This window comes from Coregonus lavaretus (assembly GCF_964263955.1).
Source record: "Coregonus lavaretus genome assembly, chromosome: 8".
NCBI classification, from domain to species: domain Eukaryota; kingdom Metazoa; phylum Chordata; class Actinopteri; order Salmoniformes; family Salmonidae; genus Coregonus; species Coregonus lavaretus.
Genome location: NC_139995.1, coordinates 30,863,491 through 30,881,954, shown reverse-complemented (window position 1 = coordinate 30,881,954; position 18,464 = coordinate 30,863,491). Strand labels below are relative to the sequence as shown.

Here is an 18,464-nt window from a genome sequence, read left to right as displayed (position 1 = left end):
CTCGAAAAGGCTGTTTGCAATATTCATATACTAGCTACTTTGACCCATCCCTAATTTAAAACCTGTACATCTTTTCTTACATCTTTAAACTGAATATGAATAAATGAGCTTGTTCATTATACAGTTATGTGCACAAAAAAACTTTGACTGCCAGCTAAGGTGTAAATCAAGGTAAACCAAGACATTTTGGTTTACTTAAAGTGATGCTCCAGAACATTTGTATAATTTCAGCCAGTAGTTTTCAAAGTGGTGCTCACGAGCCAAAACTGCTCCCCATTTTGTGTGTACTATGTCATCCAATTGTGTACCACGTCATCCATTTCATATGATATGTTACATAATAATAAATAAATAAATATGAATCCACTTCGTACAATATGTTAAGAATTTGTTGTGCTTTAGATCCTGGACTGCATCTATAGTCTCTTCCAAACCAAGTAAATGTGACTAACAAGCTGATGAGCAAAACGTGCTGTAAAGTCAGGCCACTGAATTGGTAATATTATTAACACATTATTGACTCAAAGAATGCACAGACATGTAGGCTACAAAGTCCATATTAAGCAATTGCTAAATAAATAGAGAAGACCTCACTAGTTCCTACAGCAGTGAATTCAACCCTGATCTACCAGTGTTCAATCAGACCATCTTACATTCTGTTATCTCATTATTTGTATTGATTCAGAATTCATCAAAGACAGCTGAATCAGAACCATATAGAGATATATAGTATATATATATATATATATGACTCTGAGCTGAATAATTATATTACTATCCATACCATATTCATAAAGCGTCTCAGAGTGTAGGAGCCTTTGAGATCATAATGAATAAGATTACATGGACAGGGGGGACCTGATCCTAGATCAGCACTCCAACTCTGAGACACTTCATACATTCGGCCCCTGTCCTCATGCCTCCTTGGGTTGCTGCCTGTCATCTAGGAGGCGCTGTTCCATACGCTGGGCGATACGGCTCAGGTCTTTCAGCACGCTGGGACAGTCCTCAAGCTCCTCATGGAGACACCGGGCATTCTCCAGCCTCCTGTGGGCCTCTGTACGGATCAGGCGCCGCACTAACTGGAGGGCACGCTCCTTCAGGCTGAGGTGCAGGCGGAATCAACATGCTGACCACACCGCTCGCGTTGCAAAATAAATGTACACATACATGTTATTAAATAATTTCATCCAAACTGCTCACACGCTTCAACGAGCGTCTGCGTAGCCAGACGCTAAAATAGAACTTGGTTCTATTTTTGACGCATGATGAGCTGCAAGTCCCGCCTCTCCCATCTCCTCATTGGTTTTTAGGAGCATATACCCACGTGGGTGACTGAACGCTGAACTGAGGTGCACACTCCAGTCCAGTTGGTGGTAGGAGTAGAGAACATACGATTTTGTGTGACTCAAAATTAGTCAAAATTAACCACACTGATAACCCTAATGCCTAACCCTAACCTTCAATTAAGACCAAGAAGCACATTTTTGTTTTCATAAATATTTACGATATGGACAATTTGGACTTTGCAGGTGCCCCATCTAGCGGAAATCACTCCGTTCTGCCTGCAGGGCAAGATTTGTGATAATAAACGTCAACTTGCTTAAAATTCTGTACTTTTTGAAAATACTAATAGTAATGGACCAAAATACCAACAAATTCTAAAAATGGATAGGCTGTGGTGCCTGGCCTTAAAAAAATTATAACCGTTTCTGTTTCAAGTAAAATTGTAATGCAAAAGTGTGATTCTTGTAAAATTGTTTTCTAAACGTGCAGCATTTCATTTTATTTTATACCCTACAGTGGAATGTTTGAAATGGTGGCAAAAATATATTACAGTCTGTCTATGTTTACTCACAGAGAAGATGGTGCAGATGGATGCAAATAAAATGGTTATCACCCCACCCAGCCGGCTCTCAGCTGTCTCTATATGCTGTAGCAATTTTGCTCCTATTTTTGTAGTGAACATGGTTTGACATTTGTCTGTCATTACAAGCATGACATCAAACCATACCTCTTCCGGCGGCACGTTGCAGTGCCTTGTGTTTTTTTGCACCACAATTAACATGCTTTTGAGTCACCTAGGTAGTCTACACTTTTTCTTCTCAGGCATACAGACATACACCCAGCCATACACTCTACACCAGCGCGCATTTGGCATGGTGACTGCAGGAATGTCCACCAGAGCTGTTGCCAGATAATTGAATGTTAATTTCGCTACCATAAGCCACCTCCAGCGTCATTTTAGAGAATTTGGCAGTACGTCCAACCGGCCTCACAACCGCAGACCACGTGTATGGCGTTGTTTGGGTGTGCGGTTTGCTGATGTCAACGTTGTGAACAGAGTGCCCCATGGTGGCGGAGGGGTTATCATATGGGCAGGCATAAGCTACTGACAACGAACACAATTGCATTTTATCAATGGCAATTTCAATGCACAGAGATACCATGACGAGATCCTGAGGCCCATTGTCTTGCCATTCATCCGCCGCCATCACCTCATGTTTCAGCATGATACTGCACGGCCACATGTCGCAAGGATCTGTACACAATTCCTGAAAGCTGAAAATGTCCTAGTTCTTCTATGGCCTGCATACTCACCAGATATGTCACCCATTGAGCATGTTTGGGATGCTCTGGATTGACGTGTATGACAGCGTGTTCCAGTTTCCACCAATATCCAGCAACTTCACACAGCCATTGAAGAGGAGTGGCATAACATTCCACAGGCCACAACCAACAGCCTGATCAACTCTATGCAAAGGAGATGTGTCCTAATGCATGAGGCAAATGGTGGTCTTTTTTTTAACCCTTATTTTACCAGGTAAGTTGCCTGAGAACACATTCTCATTTACAGCAACGACCTGGGGAATAGTTGATGGTATGAGCGCCAGATTGGGAATTTAGCCAGGACACCGGGGTTAACAACCCTACTCTTACGATAAGTGCCATGGGATCTTTAGTGACCACAGAGAGTCAGGACACCCGTTTAACATCCCATCCAAAAGATTGGTTTTTTGATCCACACCCCTACTTTTTTTTAAGGTATCTGTGACCAACTGATGCATATCTGTATTACCAGTGTTGTGTCTGAAAACATGTTGCTAATCATGCTGTGGAGGACAAGGAGATCCGCTGACACTGTACTTTGATTATAAAGGTTTATTCATAACAAAGGATTTCAGCGTCGATTTACAGATACCTGCAAGCATCTGGAGAACAGTGGACCCAAAAGAATATGTTGTTGTGACCTCTTTTGTCTTCACCAAGTATTTATAATCTTTACCGAGATAGGGGTGGTTTCCCCTACAGACCAATCCCATCACTCCACACAACAGACTTCCTCTGTTTTAGGGTACTCCTATAGAACTGCTCTCCAGATGTCTCCCTGGGCCAAATCAACATTCTCTAAGCTACCATTTGCAAACACTAACAACGTCATAAATTCCTTAGATACCACACTACCATTTGCAAACCTAACAAAGTCATAAATTCCCCAGATACCACATTACCATTTGCAAAGCTAACAAAGTCATAAATTCCTTAGATACCACATTACCATTTGCAAAGCTAACAAAGTCATACATTCCTTAGATACCACATTTCCCCCCTTCGAGACTAACTAAGTCTCGGAAACAAAAAGATTAGGATTATGACAAATAACAATTTCTCTTATTGAGTATTTTTAACAATAAACCAAAAATACATTTTTCTATGGAGTGTAAATACATTTCTATGAAATATGAACAAATCTTTATGGAGTGTGAGAGCGAAAAACCTGTCTGGCAGCTTTCTTTCCAAATATCCATCAATCAATCAAGACAGTAACATTCTCTCACGGCCCCTCTGCCCCAGGCAACCACCTAAGTACTCCAGATCAATTCATACATCTTTATCAATGCATTTTAAACTATGATGCACTTTGAATACACATGAAAGCCTCAGCAAACAAAATACAAACAAAAATGTCCACATTCAGGCTGGTCAACCCATCGGACCCTCCTGTGGATTCTCTCTATCCCTGCCTAGACCCAATATCCCTAAGCATCCACGAAATAAACAAAAACATCTGAGATCCCCACATGTACCCAATAACAGCAAATATCATTCTACAAAAATTAATACAGAAAGAATATCACACAAATGATGTATTACACATGCAAATATATCTATATATCATTGCAGACACTGGAATGTAGTCCACTACACTTCATCTCCTCAGCAGTGTCGACTTCCAATGCATCGTTGATGATGGACTCTGAACGTTTCCACACCTTCCTTGTTCCACTTCCTCCAGTCCATTCATATTGTCCTTTCATATTGTCCATGTTTGAGTATTTGAATCCCCTCTACACATTCCCCCATATGCTTCTGGAAGAAAAGAAAAGACCAAACAGTATCTTTTGCAAAACAACACATTCAAATTAAAACATCAATATCAACTAAAAATATAAAAATGATATATAAAATGAATCACATACCATTTCCCCCCTTTGATTCATAACAAAATACTAAAATCACACTAATATTTAAAAACATTTGAAAAATAATCGGATATTCAAAATGGATATCTATCGATCAATACTCCATCCAGTCCCACTTGTTCATCTTCATCTAGATCAGTAACAGTTAACAACGGCAGCTGAGTGTTTTCTCCAGGCATCACAACTCCAACCTAGCTCAATATCATAGCCTTCGCAAAGGTCAATAACAAAGTACAAAAGCAAAACATCACACACAGCGCTATCAGAGCTGCTACTAAAATCTGAACTATCACTGCTCCCACTGGTCCTAACTAATATTGCAACCAAGCCTTCGCTGACCATCCAGCTCCTTCAGATCTACCAAACGCATCCCTTATATTCTTCAATGCATCTATAACACTAGTGATATTATCGGAACTATCTGGGATCAAAGTATAACAATCATCCCCCGTCAAGTTCATAGCCAAGCATAAGCCACCTTGTTTTGCTAAAATATAGTCAAGAGCCATGTCATGTTTCAACAGCGTCAGTCTGTGACTTCTTTGAGTATTTGACAGAAGGTTAAACCCTCTTATCGTTTCATTTGCAAAACCCTGCAAAGTATAGGTAATATTATCAATGTGATCTGCCAAAAATGTTACACCATACCATGGAAAAAGTCCCAGTCCCCACTTCTCTCCTAGACTTATCCTCCAATGGTAGGCTTCCAGACTATGAAATTTCGCCATGTCCCTTTTCACCCTATTTCCAAACCTAGACTCAGATGTATCTGTGTCCGGTACTTCCCCTCTTTTAATGGTAAAAACCTCATATGGAAGCTTCAACGTCGACATGTAACAACATCCTGTCCATCCATAGGGTAAGAATATATATGCTTTATCACCACAAACCCACCAAATATCTCTAAAATTCCCAATAGTCACATTACCAGGCAAAAGCTGATCTTTCACCATCAAAGTCCTGCTCTTCTTACTAACTGGAACATAAAAAGTTACATTATATTTCTCATTACTAACCTTATGTTCATGCTTACCCAAAGTCATCATATAATCATCACAATCTGATATTCCCATAAACATACCCTTTCCATCATATGTTTTATTTGAACAAAAACAGCTTTTAGCCCTTACTGGTTTCACCTCCAATGCTTCAGGAATCGCTGTTAACTGATTTTCCTTCCCATCTAACAAATTCACATAGGGTAATTCATTTAACCAAGAACACTTAAACCTAGGCCTAAACAAATGTTTCGACAACGACATTATTGTATCTGTTAATGATTGTTGCTGATACAACCGCCATGATAAAGCATAAGATTGACACGTACTTGATAGAGGTTGAGCGACCGTCTCTAAGATGGAACCCCATGTGCCTGGTGCTGGAATTCTCAACAGACATGGACCCTCAAGATTCCTCACTGATCTTACAGAATGAGTTAACTGTTGGAACCAAAGATTCCTACCTGCCCATCCATCTTTAATTTTCAAAACAGAAGAATCAAATCCATATGCCTTCCATTTAGTTTCTCTCTTCCCTAACGAGCGGTATTGATCAGATATATCTTCTTGTCTTCCATTAAAATCAAAGAACTCATCCTGTACCTCCATGATAGTATTCTGCACTATTTCAGATGAATCTGCATCATTCTCTACTACCATCTGCTCTCCTATCTCAACACTATCCTTACTACCATTGACAGCACTCTCCATCCGTATCATAAACTCCTGAGTCACTCTTGCTACATCCTTTAGTTTCAGAAAAGTTGTTGTTGGTGTCTGTGTCATATTTCCTAAATTTGTTATTGCCGTCGTACCATTAACCTCTTTCAAAGTTACTATTAAAATAGTTGCGTTAGTTGATGTATTAACACCCTTAACTATTTCCAGTGGGAAAGTCACCGATATCCTCTGTGTATTATTTACTGTTGGAGTGGCTACTTTAATATACTTCTCCTGAACTCCATTGGTGACTGTGGAAGCTTCAACAGACTTCAAATCCTCCATCATAAGCATCACTTTACGAATTACATAGCCTTTTAACCAATAATTCTTAACCGGAACAAATGTTAATGCTTGCACTAGATAAGTACACATATATTCTCCCTGATCTTTCCATGTAACATTACGCAAAATAAGTGAACAATCACTCATAACCCTCTTCCACTTCATATCGTTGTACAAAATATACTTCCTTTGACTAGGGGGCACAGCTTCTACTTCCAGTCCTGATAACAACACTTCTTCTCCATAATTATCTCTCCATGTGGGAGGAACGTCACCACCCCCACTCCATCTCTCACATCTACAAGGAAGATGAGCTGTATCACCCATCCTAACCCTAATGACAGTCTTTTCCTCTAAAATTGGTGCTGGAGCGATTGGCTCCCTTGTAATCAAATGTGATATATTTATAGCTTTAATAACTGTCAATGTTGAAAGAGTTGAATTGCTTCTCACTGTTGTTATAATAGGCTGAAGTGTTGATGTCATTGTCGTTGTTTCATCTATTTTCCCCAAAGCTTTGAAGTCTTTACTTGTATTTCCATCTATCACCACTAGTGTCACTACATTAACTCTCAGTCCCAACTCTAATCCCTCACTTTCAAACTGTTGATTATAAAAAATACATTTATAATCACCTTGATCTTCCTGCTGGGAATTGTAAATATAGATACTGCAATCACCCTCAATCTTCATTCTTGTCTTATCATTCAGCAACGCATACTTTCTCAATGCAACTGCTCCTAACAGATCTAAACTCCTGCCATATCTATCTTCCCACTGAACTCTAAATTTCCCTTCACCACTGTTCTCTCTCGTGCACTTACATGGGAGCTGAGCTGACTGTCCCAGAGTTACTTCAACCCTAGTTTTCGTAACGTTTTGGTCTGACTTTTCTTCTAACTGGTCTGGGCCTACTTTGTCTAACCGAATCACCAGCTTCTCCTGTAACATAGTTGCCCTTGGTGATCTCCGCTGCTTCACATTCCACTGAAATATTCCCTGTTGTTTCTGAGACGTATTGAAAATCAATTTCCCCAAATCTCCTTTCCTTTCCCTCCATTGCAGAGTCATCTCTGGCATCATCAGAAGTGTAAACATTATCATCCATGCTATCCATAACATTGACAATCTCTCCTTCTTCCTGTTCTCCCCTATCTCCCTCCTTCTCTCTTGAGCCTTCAACATCCTCTCTCTCTGCGCGTGGCACCTCTTCTCCAGGCGCTTTAACACAATGTGACAAATGATACCACGTTGGAGATCCTTTAACCTGGACAGCTGTTCCAGTACTACGAACAACTTCAAATGGTCCTTCACGACGTTCGTTATACCACTTCCTTCTAAATACCTTCACGAACACCTTGTCCCCAGGTTGCACTGTACTCCTTTTTTTCTCATCAAGCTCCTCCTCCACCTCTTCTTTTCTTTGCCTGTCAGAAACATATGTGGACATCTTTTTATGAAAATTGGCCATATATGTAACGTACGCTCTCATTTCATCTTCCAAAAGAGCCAAGCTTGGACCCTTTCCACTTGTTCGCAAACAAGGCGTAGGCATCCTTCTTCCTGTTACCAATTCATGGGGTGTCATACGTAGATCACGCAACTCACTTGAGCGACACACCATTAATGCTAAAGGCAGCACCGCTATCCAGTTTAGACCCGTATGCTGACAAATTTTGACAATGCGATTTTTCAAGACACCGTTCATTTTTTCACAAATCCCTTGACTTTGTGGGTGATAAACTGCTCCAAGACGTTGCTTAATTCCCAATTTTTGCAACATCAACTTCACTGATTTATCCACAAATTCCTTCCCATTATCTGAGGATATTCGATCGGGTAATCCCCACCTGCTTATGACTTCTTTACACAAGAACTTGGCAAACGACTGAGCATCTTTTAGCTTAATTTGACATCTTATTCACCTCTTGGTGTAGGAATGTAACCAAGAATAACAGTCACCCCCTGTAAACATTATTTTTCAGACAGATTGTCCTCCTTCCTATGATATATATATTTTCAAGCCAATATGGTTCCCAAAAACCCTACTCTTTTATGATCTTTCTCCTAATCTTAGCCTTCTTTCAAGAATCTTCACTGAGATTTCCAATCCAGAATACTAAAGACAAATCCATTTCTGTCATCATCAACAATTGGTAAACCTTTTCCTTTGGCACTTCTACCAGACAGCCGTCTGGTGTACATCTTATTGTACAGTTCAACTTACACAATGCATCTCTTCCCAACAATGCAATAGGTGTATGTTCTGATACCAGTATGGGTATTGTAATTTTTTGATTTTTATAGCAGAGCTCAATTGGTTCTGTAAGAAGAATCAGCTGTTTTACTCCCTCGAATCCGATTGTCCTAATGAGTTGATTGGACATAGGGAGATGTGTAGCATCTTCAGGCCGAACGCAGGTAAAAGCAGCTCCGCTATCCGCCATCAATTCTAATGGTCGGTTGTTTATTTTTACCTCAATTGTTGGATCTTTTTCCGGTCCTGATGCTACCAGCTGACACCCCCCTTTCGGATCTTCTGGGCACCCCTAGAATCCTTGCTCCGGGCCCCTATAGGGGTTCACCGGTCCTCCAGATGATCTTGACTGACCCCTGTATCTTCCTCTGAAATTCCCTCTGATGTTTCCTCCTGGCCCATTGCACTCACGGGCAAAGTGACCAACCTGTCCACAACTATAACACACTTCTGGAGATTGCTGGAAGTATGGCTTAAATCTTCCTCCTCTTCCTCTTTCTAAGCCTTCTCGTCCTCTTCCTCTCCAATTCTGTGTCTGTCCAGAAACTGGCTGTGGATATGAAACAACTGGTACCGCTATTGGTGGCTGGTACAATTGCGGTTGGAACTGGTCCGGTTGAAGCTGTGGCAGTGATTGTTGATTTGGTGCACACTGATTCTGCATAACCAAAGCTTGTTTCTTCTCCTTCTTATTCTCCACCAGTTGTATTTGATTGAGTTTTCTGAGAGTTTCTTGGTCCTGTTCTTTCTGGTTGTGTTCTTTTTTCCTGTACAGATCCACTTGATGGGCTATATGATCTGTATAAATGCCTTTTGTCATGCTTCCAAGTCCAACCACCTCTGCCAGTTTGCCCCTTACTGGTGAGGGCAGTCCCATCTGCAGTTTAGCTCTCAAAATTGACTGCTCAATTTGACTCACATCTGGATCATTTCCGGTAATATTTCTCCACACTTGATGGACTCTTGACACATAGGCTCTCGGATTTTCTTGTTATCCTAGTGGATCAATCAGAATGTTGTCAGGATGCACATTTGTTGGAAACGTATCTTTCAGTGCTCTCCACAGACGATTCCTACTTGCAGCCAACAATTCAGGGTCGTTCACTGCAGTCCCCACATATCTATTGAGTCCAGCTCTCTGAAATATTTCTTCCATATCTGGAATCCCAAGGAGATTAGCCAAAAGTCTCTTAATGTCTCCTATGGCTGACTGTGTTCCCACCGTAATTTCTTCCAATTTTGAAATCCAAGGATAGGCTCCATCTTGAAGAGTAGGCAGCTTCTCAAGTATATCTGACATATCGGTATTTTGCAAAGGCTTGTATTCTAGGTTTTGTCCTCGAATGATCACTGGCATCATCTTCTTACTGGTGCCCTCTTTCCTTGGCCTTAATGTATACTTTTTCTCCAATTCTTGGGGTCCTTTTCTCAGCAGTTTTTTCTTCTGTATCTTCAGCTTCTCGAGTTGTTGTTCCAGTTCTCTTACTTCTTCTAAATTATTCGCTTTATCCAGGCATGATACGCATCGGTCTATATCTCTTTCTATTTCTTCTGTGCTAGTTATTGTGGGATAAAATACTCTTGAATATGAAGCACCTTTAATCTCCGAATCTTTATCGCTGTCTTCATCTTCGCTTTCATCAGAACTGGAATATCTTGTATTCTTCTTCTTCAAACATCCATCACCCCTTCTTTCCGCTCTGGCCAACCTCCGTCTGATCACAGGGTCATATCCACCCATGATCTCTTCTGAATCACTCTGATCATCATCATCATCATCATCTTCAAGTTCCATCCTCCTGAACCTCACTCCACCCTTAGTTTCCAGACATCTCGTTTTTTTCTTACTTTTGGAGTTTGGATTCATTTTTATGGTCGTTTCTGCTTGTCCTCTCTCTATTATTCGTTCATCTTCATCTCTGATGCAATAATCACCCTCCTGAATGATTACTGGAAGCTGAGGATAGACGTCCTTAAACTCTACTTCTTTCTCATAAGGTGGGGGTCTTTTTGCTGAATCCGTATGTGAGAAAGGTGTACTGACTTCTGTCATTAGGTTTTCTGTCACCTTCACTGCTTTTACAATTTTCTCCATACCTTTGTTTCTTTTATCGTTGGTATCTTTCATCAGTTTTTGTCCTTCATTTTCAAACAGCTTAAGAACACCCAGCTCTCTTTGTCTCTTTTCTTTACGTTGTTCGTCAGGGTTAAGAGTCCCTTCCACTGGCCATGGTTGTTCAATGTCAGGCCAACGTTTATTCCATTTTCCAGATAACCTTGCAATACCATTAACTAAAGGATTACTATTTTCAACTATATCAACAGGTGTAATTACTTTCATAGTTTTGATGTCCCTTTTCCCCATTGTAACAACTATTTTATATTCCTTTATTGTGAATTATTTTATTATTTTAGACTATATAGCTTATGGTTTCCTCCCAATATATATATATATATATATATATATATATATATTTAATTTATTTTTTTATTTTTTATTAAACAATTAAATAAAAATTAATCAATTAAAAAATGTATAATGATTTTTTTTTTTTTTTTTAATGTATTTTTATTGATTTTTATTTTACCAAGTTATTAATTAGTGGCAATCTTACCACATCCGATCAGGAAAAGTAAAGGAAAGTAGTCAACTTCAGAGCAATCCAAAAAAGAAAGACCTATAATCCAGGAACACTACAGCACTCACAAACCAATTGCTTAATAAGCACCCAATTACCTTAATTTACAGAATAATGTCAGTACTCGATTTCCAACACAACTCTAATCAAACCAACTTATTCACAAAAATTCCAATATGCAATTACATCAATTGATCAGTCTGTTGCCAAGTCCCTGTCAAATTGTCATAACATCAAATATGCTAGGCACAAAAAATATCCTGTATGGGAAGGTAAGTTTTGTAAATAGAACAGTACTGGCCTTAGTTTGACTTGATCCTGTTGCAGCAGACTCTGTCGCGTGATGTACACGTCAGCAATTCCTCTCTGTCTCTCTCTCTCCTCCTTCTTATCGTCTCTCATATGACAGAATAACAAAGAAACAGACAATAATTTAATAGTTTATGCACTCACTGAGTTATTTCAACCATTCAACATTCCTCTAGTCACATTCGCGCTAAGAAATAAGCAAACTTAACTCAGCAATAGCATAAATAGCTCAATAACATTTTATTTTATTTATTTAATTATTTTTATTTTTAATCCGTCAACATATCTCTCATCTATCAATTCAATGGGTCTCAATCAAATAATTTCATCGTTAAACAGCCGATTTAACAAACAGAACACTATTAGTGTCTACATCTCCCCATTCGTCTCCGTCTGCTCTGTCCGCTCTGTCAGCCCTACGCAACTCTAAACTCATAAAATCACACGCATGCGTAGTACATTCACCAATACGATTTCAGAGTGGATGGAGCTCTCTCCCAGCTCTCTCCAAGCTAGACAACAGAAAGTAGACAGTCCCGCTGTACTTCCTCTCTTTTACCCCCCATAGACAAACAGTAACACTTAACAGAGCTCACAAACCAACATAAAACATTGAACACAAATCCTACTTAGAAGTTTCTTAACTTCCCTTTATCCTAATCTGCAGATTTATAGTTATTTCCTTATCTATTACAAAACATCTCTATACACTATTAAAACCTCCTCCCTGTAGGCTCATGATATTCTAATGGTTAGTAAACGTTCTCTTTTTATAGAGACTCATACGTTTTTTAACCTTAGCGTCCTTCCAGGGGGCTCATATATAGTTAACAACTATTAATGTTCTCACCAACGGAGACTCATAAGATTTTTTAACCTTAACTTACGTATTTCCTTATAAAAACAAAAACCCCTATCCTCAACCAAAACATATATATGTATATATCTCTAACATAAATCTTATCCTAATATGAGTCGACACACAGTTTAAACACAACAGAGACGTCTTTATTTTATTATTTTTCTCTCTCTCTCTTTCATACATACACAGTTTTAAGAGGCTTATTCCATTCCTATGGACCCCTAAGGTAGCATGTAGCATGTAGCATGTTACCTCCATTGCGCCGTATTTTCCATTGTTCCTAAATTTAGGCTACCACGAGTTTGCGGATATTCAATGAGCGGTCACATCAAACATATACTTCGTCAACTATAAGATGAGCGGTAACTTGCAATAGAATGTATATACCACAATCCCCAGTCCCCGGGACTGACCTAAACCCACCTAATGTGCTTTTAGGATTTTCGGCCCATCCTAATGATCGCCTCCTGAGAGGGCTTCCATAGATCCGCAATGTCCTAATTTGTATACATTTACCCTGGCCTTATTACTTCATTATATTATTCAATAGCTATCGACACTCCCCCCTGTTTGCGTTGCTTTCAGCGCAAACAAATTTGAAATTTAGAACGGACTCCTATCCCACAGCAAAACAGCAAAATGCACACATGAGTTTTTTAAACGGTACATCTCTCCAGCGAACACCCACATAAGCCTACGAATTGACCCGCGCACAAAATTGTGAGAAATCTCACCTTATGAGCCGGCGTCTTGAGCGGGAGTCACTTCGCTGCTCATGAATGGAACACTGGAGAGACGCAGACCGTCCCAAACGTTCCTCATTGCCATTTTGTTGTGTCTGAAAACATGTTGCTAATCATGCTGTGGAGGACAAGGAGATCCGCTGACACTGTACTTTGATTATAAAGGTTTATTCATAACAAAGGATTTCAGCGTCGATTTACAGATACCTGCAGGCATCTGGAGAACAGTGGACCCAAAAGAATATGTTGTTCTGACCTCCTTTGTCTTCACCAAGTATTTATAATCTTTACCGAGATAGGGGTGGTTTCCCCTACAGACCAATCCCATCACTCCACACAACAGACTTCCTCTGTTTTAGGGTTCTCCTATAGAACTGCTCTCCAGATGTCTCCCTGGGCCAAATCAACATTCTCTAAGCTACCATTTGCAAACACTAACAACGTCATAAATTCCTTAGATACCACATTACCATTTGCAAAGCTAACAAAGTCATAAATTCCTTAGATACCACATTACCATTTGCAAAGCTAACAAAGTCATAAATTCCTTAGATACCACACCAGTAATGTGAAATCCATAGATTAGGGCCTCATTTATTAATTGACTGATTTCCTTATATGAACTGTAACTCAGTAACATCTTTGAAATTGTTTCATGTTGTGTTTATATTTTTGTTCAGTATATAATAAACAAAACACGAGAAATAAGAAATAAGTATTTTATTGTATTCCCTATACTAACTGTGTACATAGGCTTATTACACTATTCAGCTGCCCCCACTCCCCAAACCCTCAAAATATTCAAAAGATGTTCATGGAGGACTGTACCACAGACAGATCAATCAGATCAATGGGTCTCTCTCTCGTACAGTCAAACGAATGGACTGACTTCAAAGGTCTGTCTCTCTGATCAGTCCTTTTGAAGGATTTTTACTAGATGCACAAAACACAGAGATGTGTTAGCTTTCCAAGAAAGTATTAAGTGTTTATCTCCAATTGGGGTTAGACTCCCAGTATTGAGGTCGCTCACTCTCTGTTGACAATAGGGGTCCTCTGATCTCACCTTCTCCACATCTCTCTCCCCATGGAAGACACACAGTTTGGACATCCATAAGGCTGTGTGAGCTGTGTCCCAGGAGAGGAGAGGCTGTGTGGAATTGAACTTGCCCTTGCCTCCCCTTTAGTGGGTAAAACCCAATGATGTATGTCTTATAAGACCAGAGGAGCACCCGCAGCTCCCAGGGATTCTGATCCAGGGGAATATGTGCAGGGAGTCAGGGGGAGGGGAGGACAAGCTGAGCACAGAGGCTGACCTGATCACAAAATTCTTATATTATCAGTCAGATTCACAGATCATAGGGCTCCTATCATCACAACATATTTACAAGGGCCCTGTGAGAGTAATTAGTGATATAAGTCTCCTGATTTTTCATTTGTTCCACATGGACACTAGCATGTGATATAGTTGTGATAGTCACCTCCAGAAGGAGGGACCCAAAGGGCAACAGTGTCAGAGTAATTTCTCAGCAGAAAACATCTGTAACCAGCTGAAGTTAACTGTGAGTCTGGAATCAACACTGCCTGTTTCAGGACATCTGGAGGTTGTCAGGAACACGGATGGTGTTCTGCTACATTGGCACATCTCCATGCCCTGTGATGGGACTGATTGTTTGTGTCTGTCTGGATAGGCCAATATAGGGAGGATGAGACTATAGGTCATAGGGTATTAGGGTAGATTGTTATTAGAGGAGTACATTTATTGTCAGTATTGATCCATTTTGTGTTTTTATGACTACTCATCATATCAATGTAAACACAAAGCATTTGTCACAGGAGGGATCTGAACCATGGTCTCCCATAGGAGAAACCCACGTATTGATCGTTACATGACTGGTGATGTCCAATTGTGCACTCAAAGGAATAGAATATCATTAATTTTTTTAAGCAATGCCACCGACTATCAGACTTAGGCCTATGAATTATGATAATTTTATCAAGTTTTGTTTTTTGAAAGTGTACATTTTTATAACTGTAACCTACTTATTTGAGGAACATTTAATTTTGGAGTTTGAGGTTATGGTTGCAGGAACGCTCAGATCTGTGTAAATTGGGATGTTGGTAGCTTAGTGGGTAAGAGCGTTGTGCCAGTAACCGAAAGGTCGCTGGCTCTAATCCCCGAGCCGACTAGGTGAAAAATCTGTCGATGTGCCCTTAAGCAAGGCACTTAACCCTAATTGCTCCTGTAAGTCGCTCTGGATAAGAGCGTCTGCTAAAATGTAAAAATGTTCTCATTCTCCCAGGAAGCTAATACATAGGCTAAAGACCGGAAATATTCTGTATAAGCATGGAGCTCTTTATGGAAAGGGAAACTGTCTTCCAGGCTGAGACAACTTCCAAAGACTGGGTGCTTACTCTATATAACAAGTAGGCCTATACCTAGTGCAGTCCAATGTAAACAGATAGCCTACTGTAGCAGCCTGAAACACGATAGAAAATATTTGCAGTCTACCAAAACCTCCAACCTTTACACACACACACACAAACACCCATAAACACACAATCACACACAAGCACTCAGAACTTATACACACACACACTCACAGTCAACGATTCTGTTTTATTATTGATTCCACTACCCACTTAATATTTGTAAATAGTGTAAATACAGTCCATTATTACTATGCATCTTCTATTACTTCTACTACTTATTTTTTATTTTACTATTTTCATTGATATTGTTTATTATTTGTTAATGTAGGCCTACCTATAGCACATATGCATTTCGCTGCACCTTTTATACCTGCTGTAAACGGTGTATGTGACGAATACATTTGACTTGGATTTTATTTGATTTTAGCTGACCGAACTGTAAATAAAAAACGAGAGCGTTACACTAAAAGGAAAAACAATATTGACATTTTAAAAAATTATACAAGTGCTCATATTTGAGACTTCTCGCTAGAGTGGACAGGGCTCTTTAGTCATGAAAGGCGGCAGCCGTTGTGCGCGCGGACTGTGGTGCTGAAGCTCCACCCCACCCTGCTCCCATGCGAATAATATAAAACACAGAGCAACCACTGCAACACCTCATCAATAGACTTCTCCTGCGCACTTCAATCAAACGAATTATCAGTAAGTTGTCTTTGTTTAAGTTACAGGCATACGTTTCTTTAGCCTATGGTCCTATTTAAAAATAATAATAATGTTTGATGGATTGAAATCATTGGGCTATTAGTTATTTGGACATTTAGGTTAATTCAAAATTGTAGACAGATGTGATGATGTCAGTATTTTATAAGCATTCATTAATTGTAATTTCGAAAGTTGCGGCCCCCTCTTCGCTCTCCATCAGTAAACCATGCACCCGTTTAACGGAAGTCTCGGTAACTTCAGTCTGATGGATGTTGAGGACACGCCCAGGGATGAGAACCTGGCCAAAGTAGAGATCGCGCTGCTCAGCGTTATCTTCGTCAGCGCGGCTATCCTGAATACCTGGAATTTACTGGTTCTGTGGAAGCGGCGCAAACAGGTCTCCAGGATGCGTGTCTTCGTGTTCCATCTGTGCATCGCAGACCTTGTGGTGGCGTTTTTCCAGGTTTGCCCGCAGCTCATGTGGGACATTATGGACAGGTTCATCGGACCAGACCTGGTGTGCCGCTTGGTGAAGTATCTGCAGGTAGTGGGCATGTTTGCGTCCACCTACATGATCGTGGTGATGACCATTGACCGCTACCAGGCTATATGCAACCCCATGGTCAAGTTTCAGAGGAGGCACGTGCGCTGGAACATCCCAGTGTGCCTCGCCTGGACGATCTCCCTCGTGGGCGGCCTGCCTCAGATCTTCATCTTCTCGAGGGTCCAGGTGGCGCCCGGGGTGTTCGACTGCTGGGCGGACTTTATCCAGCCCTGGGGCCTGAAGACCTACATCACCTGGACCACGCTGGTCATCTTTGTCTTGCCCATTTTGACCGTGGTGGTGTGCCAGGTGCGAATCTGTCGAGTCACTCAGGTCAACTTTTACCTAAAGACGCATCAGGAGGGGGGCAGCGGGGTGGCCTTTCCACTGCCCTCCAGAACCAGCAGCGTGGCCGGGATGTCCAAAGCACGAATCAAGACCGTGAAGATGACGGTGGTTATTGTGCTCGCCTACATCATCTGCTGGGCTCCGTTCTTCATGGTCCAGCTTTGGTCTGTTTGGGACACGGACGCGCCGACGGAAAGTAAGAACATGGATATCAATCTTATTATAACTAAATAATAAAGTCAACAATTATGACTGTCGATATAGCCTAGTCCTTTATTGTTTACACGCCCACTGATTTTGGGTAGGCTAGTCTACCTGTGCGTAATTTCTCCTTGTGTTATTGTCATTGCAGCGGCGACGTTCACCATACTGATGCTATTGGCGAGTCTCAACAGCTGCACAAACCCCTGCATCTACCTGTTCTTCAGCCGCCAGCTGCCCAAGAAGCATAGTTTCCGCTCAGCCCAGTCAAAACTGTTCGCTGCTCTGGCACCCCAATGGTGGAACAAGCTCCCTCACGACGCCAGGACAGCGGAGTCACTCACCACCTTCCGGAGACATTTGAAACCCCACCTCTTTAAGGAATACCTGGGATAGGATAAAGTAATCCTTCTACCCCCCCCACCCCCCCAAAAAATAAATAAATAAATAAAATAAAATTGTAAAGTGGTTATCCCACTGGCTATAGGGTGAATGCACCAATTTGTAAGTCGATCTGGATAAGAGCGTCTGCTAAATGACGTAAATGTAAATGGTGCTGTGCCGGAGTCCGTCCGAAGGGAAAGACTCCATTAATGATGAGGCAACAGTGGTCAGCTCGCTCTACATGAGCTTCAAAAGCATTTCAGACTCCAAATGGAGCGCACGGTTTTCATATCCCCCGGGTGTGTGGGGAAGCAAGTGACTAGAGGCACGCACGGTCAATCAGGTAACGGACCGTGAGTCAAGGGCAGCTCTAATGACGGGCTATTTCCATGTTATTTACTCCCTCGATATCATGGTCAAGATATGTCAAGTGATCCTTCGGGGCGATTAAAGCACTCACTATAATGGAGCCAGAAATAGGTGTGATAATTATGAGCGGACAGTAGGGTATGTGCACAAATACGCGCGAAATCCTGGGGGGTAAACCACAGCTGATGG

At 40.9% G+C, this 18,464-nt stretch overlaps 1 protein-coding gene across 1 annotated transcript; it reads left to right on the top strand.

The window, feature by feature from the left end:
• Window positions 1-16,655: 16,655 nt before the first annotated feature.
• On the top strand, window positions 16,656-18,225 carry LOC311134006 (vasopressin V2 receptor-like; the record flags this gene model as incomplete). Its single annotated transcript, XM_084167620.1, has 3 exons — window positions 16,656-17,517; window positions 17,674-17,772; window positions 18,071-18,225. 3 exons carry the CDS (start codon window positions 16,656-16,658, stop codon window positions 18,223-18,225), a joined length of 1,116 nt encoding a protein of 371 aa, XP_084023746.1.
• Window positions 18,226-18,464: the final 239 nt, after the last annotated feature.